The 22,395-nt window shown below is 40.0% G+C and overlaps 1 protein-coding gene across 3 annotated transcripts in view; it reads left to right on the plus strand.

The window, feature by feature from the left end:
* The window catches only part of LOC140476030 (putative methyltransferase NSUN7), a 173,555-nt gene that overhangs the window by 23,595 nt on the left and 127,565 nt on the right, over positions 1-22,395 (plus strand). For all 3 annotated transcript variants that reach the window (XM_072567962.1, XM_072567970.1, XM_072567979.1), the window contains exons 2-3: positions 1,159-1,527; positions 8,784-8,842. In XM_072567962.1, the coding sequence (XP_072424063.1) occupies positions 1,218-1,527; positions 8,784-8,842 (369 nt within the window). In that variant the 5' untranslated portion in view covers positions 1,159-1,217. The remainder of the gene's footprint in view (positions 1-1,158; positions 1,528-8,783; positions 8,843-22,395) is intronic.

The following is a 22,395-nucleotide window of genomic DNA, read 5'->3' on the forward strand; positions in this document are numbered from 1 at the left end:
ATTGGCTTCATTGTTTTAGCAGTTATTTACATAGAGCACAAATGTAGCTTATTGGTTGTTTTCAGTCCAGTATTTTGTAGTACAGTAATAGGAGTTTTGCTATCATTAGAAGATTTGAATGAAGCAACGTTGACTACTGAACTGATGGCAATTTTAAAATTGTATGGTAAAAAGGCTCAGGGTATAGCCCTGTGAGAGTTAAGTGACCAAAACACCTTGGTGAAGCACAGTTATTGAGACAAAGGCTTGTAAATGTATCTTTGTACAGGAGAGGTGTAGCTTACATTTTTAATATGTGGGATTTTCTTTTGGCAACAATCTCTGTAGCAGGCCATAAGACAATAGTTTTGGATTAGTGGTGCTGGAAGAGCACAACAGTTCCGGCAGCATCTGAGGAGCAGCAAAATTGACATTTCGGGCAAAAGCCCTTTCCTGATGAAGGGCTTTTGCCCGAAATGTTTATTTTGCTGCTCCTCAGATGCTGCCTGAACTGCTGTGCTCTTCCAGCACCACAAATCCAGAATCTGGTTTCCTGCATCTGCAGTCATTGTTTTTACCTATAAGACAATAGTTGGCTAATCGGAACCATCATAAGTACATGGGTGTTGTTTGTTAAGCTGATTTTGGCTTCTGAGAAGCTACTGGAAGGTCATTGCTGAGACTGGTAATGTGATAAAAGCAGTCATTTCCAGGCTGTTTTATGTATTATTAAAACAGTCAATGTAGAGATGTGCTTTAGTTTATTTTTGATGTATTCATGACAGTAGCAAATAACTGCTTTCATGTGACAGCTTATTATTTAAGTGCAAGCGGGTCAGTTACCTCAGTTGGTTGAACAGCTGGTTTGACACCAACAGTGCAGGTTTAATTCATATACCGTCTGAGGTTACCATGAAGGACTTCCCTTCTCAACCTCTCCTGTCAACTGAGCAATGATGACCCTCCGGTTTATCTAGCACCAGGTCCTTCTCTCTGAGAGCAGTGCTATTGTCCTCTGTGACTATCATGACTTCACATTTACTATGTGTAATTGTTTAAAAGTTGTGTTTTCATGCCTGAGGTTTGAGATTACTTGAACCATAACTACCATATTACTTTTACTTGCAATTCAGGTAATTTGTGATCAACTTGTGTGATTTTACATTGTAATCTATGCAGGTAAACTGGAACTTGTGTGAATACGTCAGTCTGTCATCCAATTAAAAGGCAGCCCAGAAATGTCGCATGCAGAATGTGAAACAAGTTCTTTAAGTGAAGTTACATCTGAGATCTCAAATCTTGATGAATTGACTATCTCGCGGAAGACACGCGCTGAAGAAAAGGATCTTGCTTTGCGTCGTGAAAAGACTGGTTACCCTGACTATGTCTACAAAGTTTCAGCTGACATATTTCAGAGCATACATGTTGAAAAACCTCCCTCTAGAAGGCTTGTAAACTATGAAAAAGATCCAGAAATGATCATCCCAGAAATCAAAGATGAGAAGTTCCAACGCTGGGTGTATGAGTTAGCCTTCAGTGCCCTGAAATGTAAGTAAAACAAGTGAGTAGATTCTTTGAAAACAAAAAGCTGAAAAGTGTCAGAAAATGTGTGGATAGGAAGTAAAAATTAAGGGAAATAAAATTAAGAGAAAAGAGAAAATAAATTCAAAAAAAGATGTTCTCAGTCTATGTATAGAACATTGGTTACTGTATTTTATAATTAATACAAAATGTGTAATGAGAAAGGAATAACCAGTAATTAGTTGTGTGAAGAATCTTGGGGTGAAGTCACTATAATATGATAAAATTCTTCTTCACGATGATTCTGAGACTGAGATTCTGAATCGAAAGAGGAAACTACAATGGTATGAAGTACCAGTTGGCTATGATAGATTGGGGAGCATTACTTAAAGGAATGACAGTGTAAAGGCATTGGCAAGTATTCAAAAAGTGACCTGAACTGGAACAATTATTCATTCCTGTCTAGTACAAAAACAAAACAGGAAAGGTAGCTGGAGCATGGCTTATTTCGGAGGCATTTAGATCTAAGGAAGAGACACGCAAATTGACAAGAAACAAAACAGACCTGAGGAGTGGGAGCAGTTTAGCATTCATCTAATGATGGTCCTTAGGTAATAGGAAATCATGAAAAGGTTTGTCTTTTGCAAATCCATTGTATTCTTTGTTGCAATTGAACCTTTAGCTATTTATTTAATTGTTAGTGTGGATTACTTTAAGTACAAAAAGAGCATTTCCTGGCATCAGTCGTAAACTTGCCTTTTAATAACGTGTGTTGATGGTTGCTTGCCTTATTAATCGGAGAGTGTTTTTAATTTGCCTTTTCTATACAATGTACTAGATTAGAAATCTTTTAAGGCTATCTACTAAAAGCTACCTGTTCAAGTTTGAACATCCCAGGAATCTATCCTCATTATCACTTTGATCTTCTCTGAACAATTTCTGAAATTTGAATAGCTTGTTTCTTAGTGACCACAACCAAATTCACTACAGAATATGCAGTGGATAGCACTGTTCAGTTTAACCATAATTGCTAATTTGCAGTCTGAACTGACTGTACAGTGTAACATTTATTTGCTGCCCCGTAATAATTGGAAATGTTGACCTACAAGTCTGCTAGGTTCCCTAGATGGTCTACTGTTCAGTCTCTTTCAAGAACTGCTTGTGGAGCATTTTCTTTTGGCTTTTTGTGTACTTGTGTTCATATTCTGTACTCTATTCACTAGTATATTAATATTTTGCCACATTTAATAAATGTATGGGCTGAATTTTAGTAAAACTTGACTGTGTTAATTTCAGTGACTTTCATGGAGGGTTTCTTTCTGTGAACTCTGAGGTTTTTCATGCAATTCTCTGTAGCTCCCTCATTTTGTATGTATAACACCTCTATGGTGTCATGCTGTTGCTATGTTGCATTCACCAGCTGCAAAGGTACTCACCACTGCCAGGATTTTGAGATTTCTGCTGTCAGCACCACATTTAAAGCACAAGTCAATTGTTGCCAGCTACAATTTCATCCCATTTCTTGCTGGGACAAAACTATAAAAACACTGCTTCTAAGGGTACATAGGTGGCATGGATAGCACTTCATAAGAAGCAGAAGTTGGTATTTGTAAATGTATTGTTATTTTACATCAGCACCTGCCTGACCAACTGTAATTGTAACTGCAGATACAAAACCTGTGCTACACAGGCAACCCATCCTTAGCATGTTAGAATCCTGATGAAGGGGGTGTTGTTCTTTCTTAACGCCCAATGTAAAAAATATTTTGTTGTTCAATATGGGGCATCACAAGTTACAATGCCTTCAAACAGTTGAAAATATTAAGTTTTATTGAGCAACTGGAAAAGCAGAGAAAAATCAAACTTTAAAAAAAGCCATGTTTGGGAATAAACAAGTTGCCTTTCAAGCAATAACTAGTTTACAGCCAATGATCATTTCTCCCGAAGCAGGTCTATTGGAAACCGGTGTCAAAGAAGTCTTGGCTTGCTCTGCCCAGCATTGTTCTGGTTTATTATGCTCAAGTGATGTTTCCCTTTCTCAATGATCTCTGTTGCCTTTCACCCAGGTCATCAGCAATAGTCAGATCCACCCATTGGCTGCTCCCGTTGTGCAGCGCACAAGGATTGTATGGCACACTCGCTATCTGGATGGTACTGCAAGGTTCCGTCAAATCAATTCTAGCATCAGAACATCACCTTGAGGAGGTCCATGTCTTCTGCACAACAGCACTGCCAGGAGAATGGGCTACATTATATCTTTGCTTGGCCTCAGACTGGAGGTTGCATAACAGGATTATCAGTCTTGGTTGCACAGGGTAGACCTGGTCTCCTAGTAACCATCCTTATAATGTATCTAGCCCTTGAAATGAAGGAAGAATCTAAGTTCTCAAGGATATAGGCACTATGGCATGTTATGTACACTTTTAAGAGGTGGTACTGATGATCACAGATGGCTTGTATATTGATGAAATGGAATCCTTCCTCTTGATGAATTCAACTATGTTATGATATGGCATTCTATAGTGTGTACAGTATAACATGCAGTACCTGTCTATTTTGGTAAAGCCTACTGCCTGGGTTATAGCACAGATCATGTCATAGGAAAGTGAAAAAACAAAGTCAGCATTACATGTAAGAATATGTTGTCTAATACTTATAGTTCAAGGTGAGAGGAAATTGGCTCTCATGTAGTATATGAATCCTTGGATTATGTGTCAATTGTTGTGGCCCACGGATAACATTTTTAAGGTCATCTGTCATTGCTACTGCTTCACTCACTATGATTAATTTGACCAATGACATGGTCAAGGTTGGTTGTGGTCAGAATTAGTGTTTCACATGCAGAATTCTATAATTACAGGTGTCTTTAACACGTACTGTGTAGTGGTTGATTAAAGCAATTTTGCTGTGAAGGGCCTCACATTGTTCACACATAGAACCTGTGTCCTCAGACAGAAAAGAAAAGCACCTACTGTGCCCTCTCTATCTGTGGTGGCAGCCACTTTTCATTTCCATTACTCATTCATAATTCAGATGAGGATGGAAAACCACACTGGTACCACTTTGCCGAGTGAGTCACTCACAGCCTGTCAATCTAGTTAACCCCTGAACTGTGCATTTTCTGTTGACCCCAGCAGTTCCGAACTTCCCAACATTCTCACCAATCCTTTGTCTTCATCTTGTAACATTAGCCTACAGCCAAAGGTCTACAGATTAGCCATACAAATCATCATGATGCACTGACCCTCACCTCCTGCCTTCTTTCGAAGCCAAGGTGATGGTTACCATTGACCTGCACCACCACCTCACAGTAACCCATGTCGTCTACTGTCTCCCACCCTTATTTATTTGAGTGGTCCCTATTATTGTTCCCAGTACATCCCAGCTTGCTGCCTTCAATCCCAACAATTGACCTGCTCAATATCCCTACAACGGATGTAGCTCATATTAACCTGCCTTGACTTTCCTTGACAGACTTCCAGGACTGACCCTACTGTCAGACCAGTCGATGCTATTGATGAGTGCCAGACTCCTTACTAATCTCTGTGCAGCTCCCCAACTGAATTATTGCTAATCCCCTGATTGATTGCACTGGACCTGCAGGACCGATGGTGGCTACTCCCCGTACTGTATTCATATAGATTGCTCCCTGTGGTGAGTAACCATTTCCAAGCCCCTGGAGTTAGACTAGATACAGCCTTTGACAGATTGTGGTGTAACCCCTGACTAACAGTTCCCCTTGACTTGCCTGAGGACTAATCCCTTTAGACATTAAGACATGCATCTAAGCCACTATCATGGAGTTCTGGTTGACATTGACATAGCTGGGAGTGGTTAGGCAACATGTCCACCCCATTAACTGATCACTGCTGATGCCAATGACAAGTCGTCTGGCTTTGTGTCTGCACTAAAAGGCAAGCTAAAACAGCAGTACTGGGAGCATTTACATTTTGAATGAGGTGACAAATCCCAAAAAAGCAAGGCAATGCGAGTGAGCTAAGCCCTAACGTGTACCCTGCCGGTCCTGCATGCAAAACAGTCTGACAGTAATATTATAATAAAAGGTTTTAGTGCACTCCAAAGTGAAGCATTGAAGTGAATAACTGTATTTTATGTGAATTAGACATGTGTCTTGATGATAAGATGGGGCTGATGCTAGCATCTATGGATGGAAGATGCAATTCATCGGCACCCATGGAGCATGCTAAGAGGTGGTGGGGACTGCTGGCCAACCTGAAGATCTGGATGAGTAAGCAGCAATCTGGGACCTCCTTGTATCTACTTAGATTTTTCATTTAAAATAATCTAAAGGGCACGCCTTATGAAAGTTGACTTACAATTTTTTTACTGATGTAATTCAGTAGCGGCATATATCTCATATGTGCCATTGGTATAAAGTTCTATTTGTAACATAGCAGTGAAGAGCCCCATTAGAATGGTTGCACCCTCTCTCTCCTTGATCTAAGTTAGCAACTCTACTGGGTAATATTTTTTCTCCTTTCTTTATGAAGCATTTGTAAAATGTTTGTGCTAATTTCTTACTTTCAAAGCTACTCCCTTTTTATTTATGTTACCTATTTACATGGATGTTTCAGAATGCACCATTTTGGGTTTGAAGATGGAAACGTTACAGGAGATTCCTTTGTCGATTTACAAGCTGAAGTACAATTTTGGATTTGTAATGTGAAATATTTGCCAATGCATAACTGCCTTCTAATAAAAGCCTTTCATTAAGCTTGTTTAACTTTACTATTAAGGTAAACAGCTAGCCTTTATTTCTAACTATCAGCATATCTTTCTGAATACCATTGAGTAAGCAGGCTTTTTCTTTATTCTCTAAACCCACAGAAAGTGAGGTTTTCAAAAGTGAATTGATTTATTATTTGAAAAGGAAAAATCATCGAATGTCTACAAGGAAAGGTTAATAAATGAATTACTTCTTTCGACAGGAAACAAAGACATGATAGGCTGAATGCTTTCCTTTTGTGCACAAAGTTACAAATCACACAACACCAGGTTATAGTCCAACAGGTTTAATTGGAAGCACTAGCTTTCAGAGCACTACTCCTTCATTAGGTGGTTGTGGAGTGTACAATTGTAAGACACAGAATTTATAGCAAAAGTTTACAGTGTGATGTAACTGAAATTATACATTGAAAAATAACTTGATTGTTTAAGTCTCTCATCTATTAAGATGACCATGTTAGTTTCGCTTCTTTCATATGTAAATCACAAAACTTTTTACAAAAAAAATTACATTCTCAGGTTAATTGTAACAATTGGTGTCAGCGCAGAGAAGATGTTGAGATGGTGAAGGTGTTAGCTCCCTGTGTTCCCTGCCTGTGTCAAAATGTTTGGACTGACACTAATCTAAAAAGTGAGTTAACAAGAGTCTGACATGGATTCATGCAGTTTTGAGCAAAGTACAATGTAACTCTGCAAGTACAAATTCACCTCACAAACGGATATGTGTATGTGGGTTTTTGTGCATGTGTGTCTGTCTGTCTGGGGTGGGGGTTTGTGAGTGTGAGTGTGTGTGTGTGTGTAAGTAAAGTGGTCTCAGTCTGTGAGAGAGTGGGAGTGTATGTATCATCGACCGCCAGTTCCGAATTGCCACAGCAAAGAACCGTAATGACTCCTCAGGAAACAGATACATGCTGCAACTGACAGGGTACTCTTCGTTGTCCACTACGCCATGTTCTTCGCGACCTGCAACACACTATCAATGAGGATGAGCACCTTGCCTTTAAACAACCGCCAAACCTCAAACAGATCATTGCTCGTAGCAAACTGCCTGACTTTCAGGACAATTCCATACAACCCTGTCACGGTAGGCACTGCAAGATGTGTCAGAGTGTGGACCTAGATACCACCATTACACGTGGGGACACCTCCCACCATATACGTGGCAGGTACTCAAGCGACTCAGCCAACATTGTCTATCTCATACGCTGCAGGCAAGAATGCCCTTGGGCATGGTACATTGGTGAAACTAAGTAAAGGCTACGGCAACAGATGAATGGGCACGGCACAGCAATCAATATCAGGTGTGTTCCCTCCCAGTTATAGAACACTTCAGCAGTCCAGGACATTCAACCTCTGACCTTTGGGTGACCATTCTCCAAGGTGGACTTTGGGACAGGCCGCAGTGAAAAATGGCTGAGCAGAGGCTGATAGCTAAGTTTGGTATCCATAGGGAGGGCCTCAGTGGTTTATGTCACACTACAGGTGACCACTATCGCACTACACACACACATGCGCAAACCCACATATGTTTGTGGGGTGAATTTGTACTTGCAAAGTTACATTGTACTTTGCTCAAAACCGCATGAAACCATGTAAGACTCTGTTAACTCACTTTTTTGATTAGAATCAAGTTAAACATTATGGCACAGACCGGGAACAGAGGGGGCTAACACCTTCAATATCTCAACATCTTCTCTGCGCTGGCACCAATTGTTACAGTTAACCTGAGAATTCACTTTTTTTAAGAAGTTGTGATTTACTTATGAAAGAAGTGCAACCAACATGGTCATTCTGATAGATGAGAGACTTAACAAACAATCAAGGTATTTTTCAATGTATAATTTCAGTTAGATCACACTGTAAACTTTTGCTATAAATTCGGTGTCTTATGATTGTGCACTCCACAACCACCTGATGAAGGAGCGGTGCTCCGAAAGCTAGTGCTTCCAACTAAACCTGTTGGACTATAACCTAGTGTTGTGTGATTTGTAACTTTGTACACCCCAGTCCAACACTGGCAGTTCCAAATCATTCCTTTTGTGCTGTTACTATTATTCTTTTGAAATGTTGCTAACTCTTCAGGTATACACCCCACTGGACACAAACTCTCCAAGGAGGTGTAATTTTTCTTGGGGCATGAAAAAACTCACCTATAAAATAAGGGTGGGTGAGACGAAATATAATTGTCCTGTTGCCCTGCAGTGGGGAATCCAACCTAGAAAGAAATATGTGTACGTTTTGCAGCCCAAGGCCTTCCCAACCTGCAAAAAAGCCACATAAGAATGGCAAGGGATTGGGAAGCTTCGTTTTTCCAGCACAAAAAAAAAATTTCAGCATATTGCAATCCAATTCACATTCCTTTGGGAAATAAGAGTATGGTCCCTAAAAATAGCTTTTTAACTATGTTGTAGTAAGCCACAAATAAAAATACTGTAAGTTGATTTGTTTACAGAATTGAAATAAGTTGGTTTGAACCTGACAGATGTGATATCATTGCATCAACATGATTTTTGTTTATCATTGTTTCCCTTCAACAGATCAAGATGTCTTAGAAGAGATATTGATTAACAGCTGCTTTTATCCAACTCAGCAAATTGTAAGTAAACGCTCTTCAAACTGAAATATTTCTTGCAAGACAAATGCTTCTTTTAACATTGTAGCATGGTTGTTCGTTTAAAATCCAAATTAAATTAGTGCATCTTTGAAATACTTTTCCCAATCCTGATGGCTTGTTTAGTAACTGCACAATATACTGTAATATAATCCTGTACATAATCCAAAGACCTTGGGAGCAATTTGCAACCTGTTAGTGGTACACAGCTTTGTGGCTACATTAACCTGAAACTGGCCTGGAATATGTGTTTATAGGCATCAGCTCTTAGTTCATTTTTGTTGATGGGTTTTTCAACTGTGGAAAAAAGACATTTTTTTCAGATTCATGCCTGAGGAATAGCTATTTGGATTAGATATCGGAGATACTGCAACAGATCCTTTTCCCTAATCATTGATACATCTCTTTCCTTGCTAACTGTCTGTGGCTGACAAAGATCATTGGCAATGTTTGGTCTAGCTATCAATGTTCCACCAAATCTTCCCTGTTTGAACAGTTCTAGCATTGGTGACTGTGCCGATAGGTCCAATGCTATTTGCTGTGCAATTCTGTCCCTAAAGATGTCTGTAAGTCTTTCTAGCTCTTTCATTCCGTCTTGTATAACACTTCTTAAAACCTACTACTTTGCCCAAGCTTTTAAATATCTGCCACAGTATCTCTTTTTTTATGTGCCTTGTTAACAAATCTTGTTTGACAAATCTAGAAGCACCTCAGAATGTTTTGTTATGTTGTTGCTCTCTGAATACAAGTTAATTATGTTGTAGTTACATAAATTAGCTTGTTTGCCTGCAACTGCTGTTCAAGAAAAGGATTAAGTAATCATTGCAATTGGGAATTGTTCTGATTGACAGCATTCTTCAACTTAACAATTGCCTGCATTTAAACCTGTTTGTTCTCAGTTGTTTTGTAGTATTTATCAAACTATTTAGTTCTGAATTGAGGTGGCTATTTGAAACTTTGAGGGGGAGATTGTCACCCACATGTTTTCTATAGATTGAGATACACCACTGTTACATGTATATAGTCTGATTAAAGGGCAATTCAGTCAAACTTGTGACTAATGATTGAGTTTATTCAAATTAGTAATTTGCATGGGTTTCCTCCGGGTGCTCTGGTTTCCTCCCACAGTCCGAAGATGTTCAGATCAGGTGAATTGGCCAGGCTAAATTGCCCTTAGTGTTAGGTATATTAGTCAAAGGGAAATGGGTCTGGCTGGGTTACTCTTTGGAGGGGCCTGTGGACACGTTGGGCCGAAGGGCCTCTTTCCACACTAGGGAAACTAATCTAATCTAATCTTGATTCTTTCATGCATTTTATCAAGTCATTGATATCTAATGTTGAAGGACCCAGTTATGAGTCTTGTGGATTCTAACTGGAAAGAACCTCTCAGTCACAAAAATACTTATTGATGCTATTTGTCCTCTGCCACTGAACAAATTCGAATCTAACTTTTCACTGCTTTGGATTCTATGGCTTCTTACTTTCCTAGTCAGTCTGCCATGTGGGACATTATAAAGAGCCTTGCTGGAATCCACCATATTTTAGAAATCATCAAATATTTTACCCTCTTTACCACCTCAAAATGTCCAATCAAATCAGTCAGATATAACCGTCAACAAATCCAAACTAACTCTCTTTGATGAATTCATGCCTTTCCAAATGTCACTCTATGTTTCAAAATATTTTCCCACACTAAAGTTAAGTTGACTGATCTACAATTATTTGATTTGACCCTCTCTGCCTTTATAATCGATGGTGTAACTTTAACTCTACTCCATTCTCTCTAGCACCACGTGTAGAGTCAGTGAATTGGAAAATGATGGAGGCTTCACAATTCCTTCCCTTGTTCTCCTTAACAGCTTAGGATATGTTTCATTCAGGTCTAGCGATTTATCTACTTTCAAAGGTGCTGAACCCCTTATTATTTGAATTGAATGGAATGATTTATTGTCAATTGTATTTAACATTTAAGTACAGTGAAAAGTGTAATGTGTCACCATGTGCCAGTGCCATTTTGACTTACAGAAAATATTAAGATATAAGACTTAAATATTAAGTTTAAAAACCGTCATCTTCTTCCTTTCTTGTGCTCCACTCGACATTCATTGGGGGGTGACACTATAATGGGCAATGGGCCCACCAAAACCCTTGTATCACTGCCCATTCCAGGAGTACCAGTTTGGGCCTACCACATCGCCACAGCTGAGACTGAACTTCTCTGATTCCAACCGCAGATATCATCTTCTCTGCTGTGATGTCCATTCTGCCACTGCTTCACCCTCACCTGCACAGACCCAAATAATATTTATTCAGTCACTAAGCTTATACCATCAAATATTTTGTGTCCCTACCCCCCCCCTTTAACTGCAATGAGAAACTATGTCCTCTTTTCTGAAAAAGTGCCAAGTACCATGTCCATATCAACTGTAATCAGCTTGTAAATCAAACGATGGTGATGAGGTTCAAGGGTTTTGTTTTGAGGAGAGGTGTGATGATGTCAGATTTAAAAATCAGAGAATGCAAACTCTAATTTGTTGAATATTATTTCTCTTTTATGAAAATGATGTTGTCAGATCGTTTTATGATTTTTTAAGTGCAGTAAGACTTATTTCATAATAAATTTCAGCACTTCTCCTGATGAGTGATGTTAGGCAAACTGACTTGACATCCCCTATTTTCTCTCTCCCTCTTTTTATTTTAAAAAACAGTATTTCAACTTCCAATCCACTGAGACCATGCTAGAATCTAGTTGATTTCATAAAATTCCAGTATCAATGGACTGTAGGTGGTCAGAAAGTGGTTCAATCCAGGAAAGAACAAGGGGAAAGAAACTTGTAATGTTGGTGAGGATAAGAACTGGGTATTTGGATAATTAGTACTTGGGACCACTGGCACTTCATTTTTCACATTGCTTCAAATTCAAACTCATTCACAGAACCGTTTGCAGTTCCGAAGGAAGCTGCATGACCTACTGGGTCTCAGAGTGAGCATTTCATTCAGTGCCATTCTCCTGCCTTTTTCCCTTAGCCCTGTACATTGTTATTTGAAGAGGAGTAGTCTGACTCCACTTTGAATGCTCTGATTTGACCTATCTCCACCACACACTCAAGTACTGGAACCTAACCGTAAAGTTCCAGCATCAGCTTTGGTTAGAATACATCTTCTCTTAAGAGGTGCAAATTCACCTAAACGCATGTGTCGGTTAGCTTTGAGCGGAGTCCATTCTACAAACCCCTTGTTTGATGTGCAGCCACTTATATGGCACTGGCTACTCGCAACAATAATGCAAATAAATAGTGCATTGATTTCATGCTGCCTATTTGCATTGGAAAGAATGGGGGCTGTGTGGTAGGTAATTGCCACATTGGCCATTTTAGCATGTGATTAAATTTAGCCCTGATGGCATTTTTGTTAAATATATTTGATTGGAAAAATAGATTTTTTAATATTACAACAAATACAAAACAATTCAAAACAATGCAAAGAAAACGCAAGTGAAAAAAAACCCTAAGCCACCTCATGTACAAAAGTATAAACATATATAGAAAAGTATAGTAAAAACAAACTCAAACTGTCTATTTAACTAACTAAATAAAAAAACAACAACAAACTAATAAATAGTAATAACTCAAACAAAACACTCATACGTTCACAGTTCCTCCTCTCTGGATATTGGATTCGTAAAACAATCGTTACGGCTATATAAAAGCCCTTGTTAGTGTGGCAGATAAATCTGTGTCCAGGTATTCCAAAAAGGGCTGCCATGTCTTATAAAAATTCTCAGTTTTCTGGTGTCCCATATTTGTGAGAAAATCCAAAGGAATATGCTCCATAACAATCTTCCGCCAACCCGATAGGCCTGGGGGTTTTTCAGATATCCAACCTAGGAAGATATTCTTTCTTGCACAGAAAGTGAGGATGTTGAAAAGTTTTTTTTATGCGCGTCTGCAGGGAATACATTTGGCAGTCCCTGAAGGAGAGAGATCGGGTCCTTCTCCACCCTTACATCCAAAATCCTCTCCATTGCACCCGCCACAGCACTCCAATATATGTTTGAAACCTACCACAGGACCAGAGACAATGTACAGACCTTGCATTTGGGACATGCTGAAGATACCCCTGATTTAAATTTGACAAATGGTCCGGAGCCAAGTGGACCCTGTGGAGAATCTTCAACTGTAAAGCATGGGTCCTATTGCAAATTGATATCTTCCCTGCATTCTCCCAAAAATCCTCCCATGCCTCTGAGGAAACTTCAACACCCAGCTCTCTCTCCCACACCCCTGCAGAGTTGACCAAACTCATCTGAGGGGGTACCCCCCCCAAATTGATGATGTAAAGTACTGACAGAAAGTTTATTCTTAGCACTTAGCTGCCCCACCCCCACCCCCAACACCCCGCCATGTCAGATTTGTAGGGATCAGTCAAAAGTGTAGTCTTTCTTTGAATAAAATCCCTAACTTGAAAAAAAATGAAAGAGATCTCTATTAGATGACTCATACTTCCTTACTAGCTGATTGAAGAACATCATTTCCTTTCCCTCAAATAAATCACCCATGCAAGACACACCCCTAGCTGCCCAACATTTAAAATCCCGAATCTATCATCCCCAGTTGAAAAACCAGCATACCCACTAAAGGTGTAAAAGAAGATGTTTTGCCAATATTGTCTTCCCGCTGCTGAATTGCCCTCCATGCTTTAACAGTATCACTGACTATTGGGTTATGGCAATATTTCCTAACTGTCCACATTTGGTCCAAAAACAGCAAACTGGTAAGGGGTCATTTTGCCTGGGAGGCTTTGATATCTACCCCTAATGAAAGAGGATCTCTACAAGCCCAATCACTCACGTAGGTCAAAAGCGAGTTTAATTGGTAATTTAAATGTCTGGAAGGTCCACTCCCCTCCATCTGTGAGGCAGCTGCAGTTTAGCTAATTTAATGAGAGCGCTTACGGTGCCAGATAAAGGAGCTGAACAAGCTGTTCAGTCTTCTGAATGCTTATTGAAAATCAGGGGGAGCATCCACATAGGGTATAGCAAACTGGGGAGAATATTCATCTTAATAAGCACTATCCACCCAACCACAAGACCGGAAGTGCCTCCCATCTTTGAAGGTCTTGTTAAATTTTATCAAATATTGGATATGATTGGCTTTGAACAGCTGATCCAGAACTGGAGTAATGAATATGCACAAAACCCCCCTGTGACCACCTAAGTGGGAATCTATAGTCACCCTCAAGACCTAGCTCCTTCATAAGACCACCCATAGGCATAGTAACTGATTCGCAAAATTAATCTTGTACCCCGAAAAAGTGCCAAATGCGTGAATGCATTGTATCAGGCAAGGCACTGAAACTGCTGGATTTGTCAAAAAAATTAGGACATTGTCTGCATACAATGAAATCTTATGTAATTTTGACCCCACTTCTGAAGATGATATATTGGGATTCCCACGAATGGCCTCCGCCAATGGTTCAATCACTAACGTAATGGACATGCCCCCAAAAATATTAAAATTGCTTGATTGTATTCCATTGGTGATGACTGCCATGAGAGGGCCACCATAGAGAACCTTTACCCATCTTATAAAGACTTTGCCCAAACTAAACCACTCCAGGATATAGAAGCGGTACAGCCATTCAACCCAGTCAAATGCCTTCTCTGTATCCAGAGAAATCACCAAACCCTGTATTGACTGTTGTTGACATGCTTGAATTACTTTAAGCAGCCTCCTAACTTTATTGGAGGATCTGTGAACCTTTATGAAGCCTGTCTGATCCTCTTTAATAATAGAAGGTAACACAGTCTCCAACCTTAATGCGAGAGTCTTAGAGAGGATTTTGAAAGTCTGCATTTAAGAGCAAGATGGGCCTGTACGATGCATAGTCTTCCAGGTCCTTCCCTTTTTTAAGAATATGTGAAATATTGGCCTGTCTCCGAGGTGGTAGGGACAATCATGACTGTGTGAATCATTAAACATACTGAGCATTCGGCCTGACAGTATACTTATAAATTCCTTCTAGAATTCAGTGGGAAGTCCAACAGGACCAGGTGCTTATCCACTCTGAAGCTGCCTCACAGCTTCCTACACTTGCTCTGATAAGTGAGAATTGAGAAAGGACTCTTGTTCAGGAGTCACTCCTGGGAGCTTCAGATACTTAAAAAAAGATTCCATTTTGACCTGCCCCATCTCACAATTGTTGGATTGGTATAACTTTGAGTAAAATCTCCAGAAAGTCACATTAATCTTTTTAGAATCACATCTTAGGTTCCCAGACCCTTCCCCAATTGCTGTAATGGCTTGTGGGGCACTCCTTTTCCTGGCAAGCTACGCTAAGAATTTGCCTGGCTTGTCACCATGCTCATATAACCTTTGCTTTGCAAAAGCCAGCTCCTTCTTTGCCATCTGCGTGAGCATGAAATTTACTGCAGACCACAGTGCTGTAATCATTCTGTAGTTTGACCAATGAGAGTCTGTCAAAGTAAGCCTTCTCATCTGCCTTTAACTGTGCTTCAAGGAGATGTTTCTGCTCATCCTTCTGCCGCTTCCTACTGGTGGAGTAATAAATAACTATTTCCCCCCCCCCCCCCCCACCCCAGCATAGGCTTTGGCATTTTCCCAGAGGACGGATGAACTACCAACTGAGCCTAAGTTGATGTCTAGGAACGTCTGAAATTCCCTAGGGAAATACTCCACAAACTTATTATCCTTGAGGTTAAAGGGATCCATTCACCAGTGCCTCGAACCCACTAAAGTCCTTAACCTTAACCAACAGGTACACTGGAGCATGATCAGAGATGGTACTATTGCCAATCGTACAAGATGCCACCAAATCCAGGGTTACCGCAGGGGTCAGAAAAAAGTCTATCCTCGTGTAACATCTGTGTGGATTGGAGTAAAACATAAAATCCCTGCCTGTAGGGTGGAGACGCCTCCAGACATCCAGCAACCCTAACTCTCCACACAGACCTACTAACTGTTTAGTTTGTACAGAGGGTGTCAAGGGACCTTTGGGCAACCTGTCTACTGTGGGATCCATGAGAAATTTAAAATCTCCCCCTATAATGTGCTGGGACTCAAGACTTATCAGTTTAGAAAATGCATCGACCAAAAATTTAAGGGGATGAGCTGGAGGGCAATAAACATTTAAAACACCACATTATCCCCTATTTATCAAGGCTTTAAGAATTACAAACCTCCCGAATGTGTCTTTAACACATTCCAACAACTTAAGTGGGAGATTACTCCCAACCAATATAGCTACTTCCCTACTTCTGGTATTAAATGATGAAAAATAAACTCAGTCAAAGCCATTCTGCTGTAATTTCAGATGCTCCTTGCCATCCAAGTGTGTCTCCTGTAACAAAGCAGTATCCACCTTTTGCTTTCTAAAACTCAAGAGTACCTTCTTCCTCTTAATTGGTGAGTGACTTCCCATGATATTCCAGGTACACCATTTAATCAAGTCATTAACCACAACCTTCTGCAGTAACATTTAAATTCCAGAGAGTAGGAACTTGAACCATAAATCGCTGAGCCTTAGTGTCACATGATCCACCAAATATAAAAACTACATAAACTAAAACCACTACATTTAACAAACCTACAAAACTATTAAAAATGAAAACAATGAAAACCAAAAAACAAACCAACATATAAAGCGCCAACAGTACTGAGCAGGGAAACTCAACCCCTGCCCAGAGGGGGAAACTACCCATCCCAAACTGCTCATAAGTAGGCATCTAACCATCCCAGCCCTTCACTTTTCTCAGCTAGCACAAGCAGAAAAGAGTAAACACACCGTAGAATACCAATATGAATAAATTTTTTTTTAAAAAACCCACCCATCCTTTGGTATATCCCAACTTAAAAATTGAAAATGTACATCTCAACCACCACCAAACATAGTTTAAACCAAATTATTATCAATAGATAAAAAAGAAAAATAACTCCAACTGGACTTCCTCTGTTTGTTTTTTACGAAACGATAAAAACATATCCAAACAACGCTATTTATGCATACTAAAATTGTTCAAATTAGGTTAATTTGTTCACAAAGTCTCTTTCCTTCTCTTATGTGTCAAAGAGATGTATGGATCCATGTAAGGTGATGTGTAGCACTGCCGGATACCTCAGTACTGAATCCCAAGCTCCCTCAGTCTTCTCTTGGCACTGTCATAAGATTTTTGTTTCTTCCTGAAAGAACATGATCTTAGGGCCCTTGTAAATTAGGGTGTTTGGAACCTTCTGCTGGATTCTGGAAGCATCTATGACTCTCTCCTTATCCCAGTATTGATGGAACCGCATGAAGAGAGGACGAGGATGTTGACCCAGACCTGATCTCCGTCGTGCGACCCAATGAGCCCCCTCTATCTTCAATCCTCTCATGCCAGCCTCCAAGTCAAGGTATGTCGGCAGAAATCCTCAACAAATTCCGCACGCCGCTCACCTTCCTTACCCTCGCGCAGACCGATGATCTGAATGTTTTTCACCTGCCCCTGTTTTCAAGATCATCCACTTGGTCGTGCAAATTACGGACCTGCATTGCCAGGGCTTGGATCCTATCCTTGGATGAACTGGCATCAGCTTCCACCACGGTGACCGTATGCTCCACCTCATCCATCCTCTTCTCCAGTTCTCCTCGCTGCTGCTCCTGCTTCTGCAGCATGAGAGAGATTGGAGCCAGCTTCTCTTCAATCTGTTTCCCCAGCACCTCATGAGATTTCGCGAGTTCGTTCACCAGGGCCTGGAAGGTAATAGACTGTGAGGATCCTTGGACGCTCCTTCTCCCTCTTTGGCATTTCTGGACGGCAGGAACCCCAGGTAAGTTAACCTTTAGGAGTTTCTTGGGACTTCACAATCTTTCCAGAATCCCAAGATATCATGATGTTCCGGTTTGTGCCGTTTGTGCTGCGATGCAGAGCTCTGCAGTGTGATCTTTTTAGATCCCCCAATGCCTTTTTTTATAAGATCTCAACTCATCATTGCCAAAATTCACATTATTCCTTTTTTTCTACCTCCTTTATAGAGTCATAGTTTACTTACATAACTAAAAAAAAATCATTTTTCTTTTGGCTTTATCTAGCTTCACTCACCATTTAAGAGAAACATGAAAATTTGAGTTCCTTTTAACTTAATTACAAGGCTTTTGTTTAGAACCTTCTCAGAAGTCCAGTTAAATAATCCTGGTATTGACTCCACTGTTAGCATTATGTATAATGCTCTCAGAAAAGTGAAAGGAATTTGTTAGATATGACCTAACTCCATTAGAAGAAGGACGATTTAAGGTAATTACTGTACTGTACAGCTAATACTGCATTTTAGTTTTCTAGGGAATTGTGTGCAGTAGGTTAGAAAAATCTGTTTTAAGTTAGATTTGAAACCAACCTTAACTGATGGCATGCAAACCATTCTCTTACATTGTAAATGTCTTGTATAGTAAGTATTGAGTTTCCATTACCTACAAATGAAAGAATTCTAATTGATCATTTCATGTAGCTCCCTTCATGAATGCTGTAAGCTGAAAAGTGAAATATTATTTAATGCACCAGCAAACAATGGCTTAAAAAAGGAGGGAAATTAGAGCTTGAGAGAAGATTAGCCAGAAACAAAGGGAGGTAGTAAGATTTTAAAGCTGGAAATCATAACTAAAGTAATTTTTAATCTTGTAGTGAGTCAGTTTGTGGAGTTAATAGGAACCAAGGAAATAGTAGAAGAATTGAATAGATATTTTATATCTCACTTTAGAAGAAAACACAAATAAAATCCCAGTAATATTAGTAAAGAAGTAAAAGGAATGGAGGAACTTAAAACACTGACAATCAATCAAGAAAGGACATTGAAGTAATAACTAAAATTAAAGGCTTATGAGATCAATAAAAAGCACACAAGTAGGAGACCATCCCTGAGTGAGACGCAGACTAAGTGTCGTTAACTCACGTGGTAAGATTGCTGCAGAGGCTCACTTCTCAATAGTCTCAGGATTACGTCAGGCCCTACATAGGAGAATTTTATGGTTGATTGAAGAATTGGTGTAGAGGGAGGACATCAGATTTTTGAGGTATTAGAACCTGGTCAGAGGCAGGTAGGAACTGCAAGATGGACAGGCTGGGATTAACATCCTCACATGGATATTCACAAATGTTTTGATTTTGAGGAGGATTTAATTTCAGTGAACAGGGGGATGGGAACCTGAGAGGAATGTCTGATTTGAGGAAAAATAGTAAAAGGGAGTAGAAAAGAAAGCTTGGGCAAGCAGCAGATGCATGCAAATAGAAATGATTGTTGTGATTTTAGAGAAGTGGCTGGAGGGTTGACCAAAGCTGGGAACTGAATGTTCAAAGATATTCTCTCATTAGGAAAGAGGGGCAAAAAGGAAAAGGAGATGGGGTAGCACTCCTAAAGGGCAAGATTATTTCATTAGTAAGAGATTATCTTAGATTGAAGGATTGAGATGAAGGGTTTGGATGGAGCTACGAAACAACAAGGGATACCAAACAGTTTTTAATAGGTGATCAAACGAGTTGTAATGTTGTCCACAGTATTAAATCAGAAAATTTGAGATACATGTAAAATGTGCAATGCAGGAATGATGGTTTATAATTCTATCTTGGTTGGGTTACCAAATTAGCATTAATGCTGTGGAGGACAAATTACTGGAATGTATACAAGATAGGTTTCTGGAGCAATGTTGAGGTGCCAACTATGGATTGGGTTGTTATGAGTTTAATGTTTGTAATGAGAAGGGGCCAATTATTAACTAGGTTGTAAATAGCCTTTGGGAAATGGTGACCACCTTATGATGGAACATACAATACAGTTCATTATGAAACTAGAACCTGAAAAAGAAAATTGGGAAGATAGGAGGAACAAGTTGGTCTGTGACAGTTTGGAAAATACACTAAAAGACTTGGCAGTTGGTGAGTAGTATTTAAAGAAAAACATTGGAGTGCATCTGGGAAAATTTGACAACTAACCTTGGAGGAAACGGTTTGGGCGAAGTTCACAGCACAGAATCAGATAACTTAATTGTTCAAGAGAAAGGCTGCAGTAGTGAGTTCAGTGGGTTCTTTCTTGATTTTATGTTCTTGGAGATGAGTCTCTTGATCTTAAAATATAAGCCATAGCTATTAATTTAACGTGGGGCAGTGTTTTGTAGAGGAATAAGACGGTGTTATTTTCTGGGTCTGTAGATTGTGAAGGAGCAAAAATGGTTTTTGCAGTGATATGTACTTCTTGTCAGATGTGGGAGTTTAAAGACAGTTTAAGGGTTACTGCGGATTATATCTGTTATAAATGCTGTTGGATGTGAATCTTATCAGATCGAGTGGATCAGTTGGAGAGACAGATAGAAGCGATGAGGAATTTGCAACAGCAACAGTATGTGATGGATGGCAGTTATAGGAAGGGGGGATAATCTCGGATACAGTCACATAGATGGGTTAACTCCAGGAAAGGTAAGAGAGGGAGGCAGCTAGTGCAGGAGTCTTTTGTGGATATACCCATTTCAAACAGGCATGCTGATTTGGAAAATGTAGGGGGTAATGGATTCTCAGGGGAACGTAGCATGAACAGCCAAGTTTCTGGTATTGAGACTGGCTCTAATGCAACGAGGGGTATGTCGGGTTCCAAGAGATCAATTGTGTTAGGGGATTCTGTAGTCCAACGTTTCTGTGGCCAGCAGAGAAAAATCAGAATGGTGTGTTGTTTCCCTGGTGCCAGGATCAAGGGTGTCTCATAGAGGGTGCAGAATGTTCTCACGGGGGAGAGGGGCCAGCAAGAGGTCATTGTCCACATTAGAACCAATGACAGAGGAAGGGAAAAGTTTGAGATTCTGAAGGGAGATTACAGAGAGTTAGGCAGAAATTTAAAAAGGAGGTCCTCAAGGGTAGTAATATCTGGATTGCTCCCAGTGCTACGAGCTAGTGAGGGCAGAAATAGGAGGATAGAACAGATGAATCAATGGGATCTCTTTTGGGGTATAAGTGACCCATCCAAGAAGGACGGATTGCACCTAAATTGGCAGGGGACTAATATACTATCAGGGAAATTTGCTAGAACTGCTTGGGAGGATTTAAGCTAGTGAGGTGGTGGGGGTGGAGGGGGGAAACCCAGGGAGATAGTGAGGAAAGAGATCAATCTGAGACTGGTACAGTTGAGAACAGAAGTGAATCAAACAGTCAGGGCAGGCAGGGACAAGGTAGGTTTAATCAATTAAACTGCACTTATTTCAATGGTTAGGAACATGAGACTGGGATATCATAGCAATGACAGAAACATGGCTCAGGGATGGGCAGGACTGGAAGCTTAATGTTCCAGGATACAAATGCTACAGGAAGGATAGAAAGGGAGGCAAGAGAGGAGGGAGAGTGGCATTTTTGGTAAGGGATAGCATTACAGCTGTGCTGAGGGAAGATATTTCCGGAAATATATCCAGGGAAGTTATTTGGGTTGAATTGAGAAATAAGAAAGGGATGATTGCCTTAATGGGATTGTATTATAGACCCCCTAATAGTCAGAGGGAAATTGAGAAACAAACTTGCAAGGAGATCTCAGCTATCTGTAAGAATTGTAGGGTGGTTATTGTAGGGGATTTTAACTTTCCAAACATAGACTGGGACTACCATAGTGTTAAAGTTTAGATGGAGAGGAATTTCTTAAGTGGTACAAGACAATTTTCTGATTCAGTATGTGGATGCACCTACTAGACAAGGTGCAAAACTTGACCTATTCTTGGGAAATAAACCAAGGCAGGGCAGGTGACTGAGGTGTCAGTGGGGGAGCACTTTGGGGCCAGCGACCATAATTCTATTAGATTTAAAATGGTGATGGAAAAGGATAGACCGGATCTAAAAGTTGAAGTTCTAAATTGGAGAAAGGCCAACTTTGACAGCATTGGGCAGGAACTTTTGAAAGCTGATTGGAGGCAGATGTTTGCAGGTCAAGGGACAGCTGGAAAATGGGAAGCCTTCAGAAATGAGATAACAAGAATCCAGAGAAAGTATATTCCTGTCAGGGTGAAAGGGAAGGCTGGTAAGTATAGGGAATGCTGGAGGACTGAAGCAACTGAGGGTTTGGTTAAGAAAAAAAGAAGGAAGCATATGTCAGGTATAGACAGGATCGATCGAGTGAATCCTTAGAGTATAATGGAAGTAGGAGTATACTTAAGAGGGAAATCAGAAGGGCAAAAAGGGGACATGAGATAGCTTTGTCAAATAGAATTAAGGAGAATCTAAAGGGTTTTTACAAATATATTAAGGACAAAATGATAACTAGGGAGAGAAATGGGACCCTAAGAGATCAGCAAGGTGGCGTTTGTGTGGAGCCACAGAAAATGGGGGAGATACTAAATGAATATTTTGAATCAATATTTACTGTGGAAAAGGACGTGGAAGATATAGACTGTAGGGAAATAGATTGTGACATCTTGAAAAATGTCCAGATTATAGAGGAGGAAGTGCTGGATGTCTTGAAATGGTTAAAGGTGGATAAATCCCCAGGACCTGATCAGATGTACCCGAGAACTCTGTGGGAAGC

This window comes from Chiloscyllium punctatum, chromosome 1 (genome assembly GCF_047496795.1).
Source record: "Chiloscyllium punctatum isolate Juve2018m chromosome 1, sChiPun1.3, whole genome shotgun sequence".
NCBI lineage: Eukaryota > Metazoa > Chordata > Chondrichthyes > Orectolobiformes > Hemiscylliidae > Chiloscyllium > Chiloscyllium punctatum.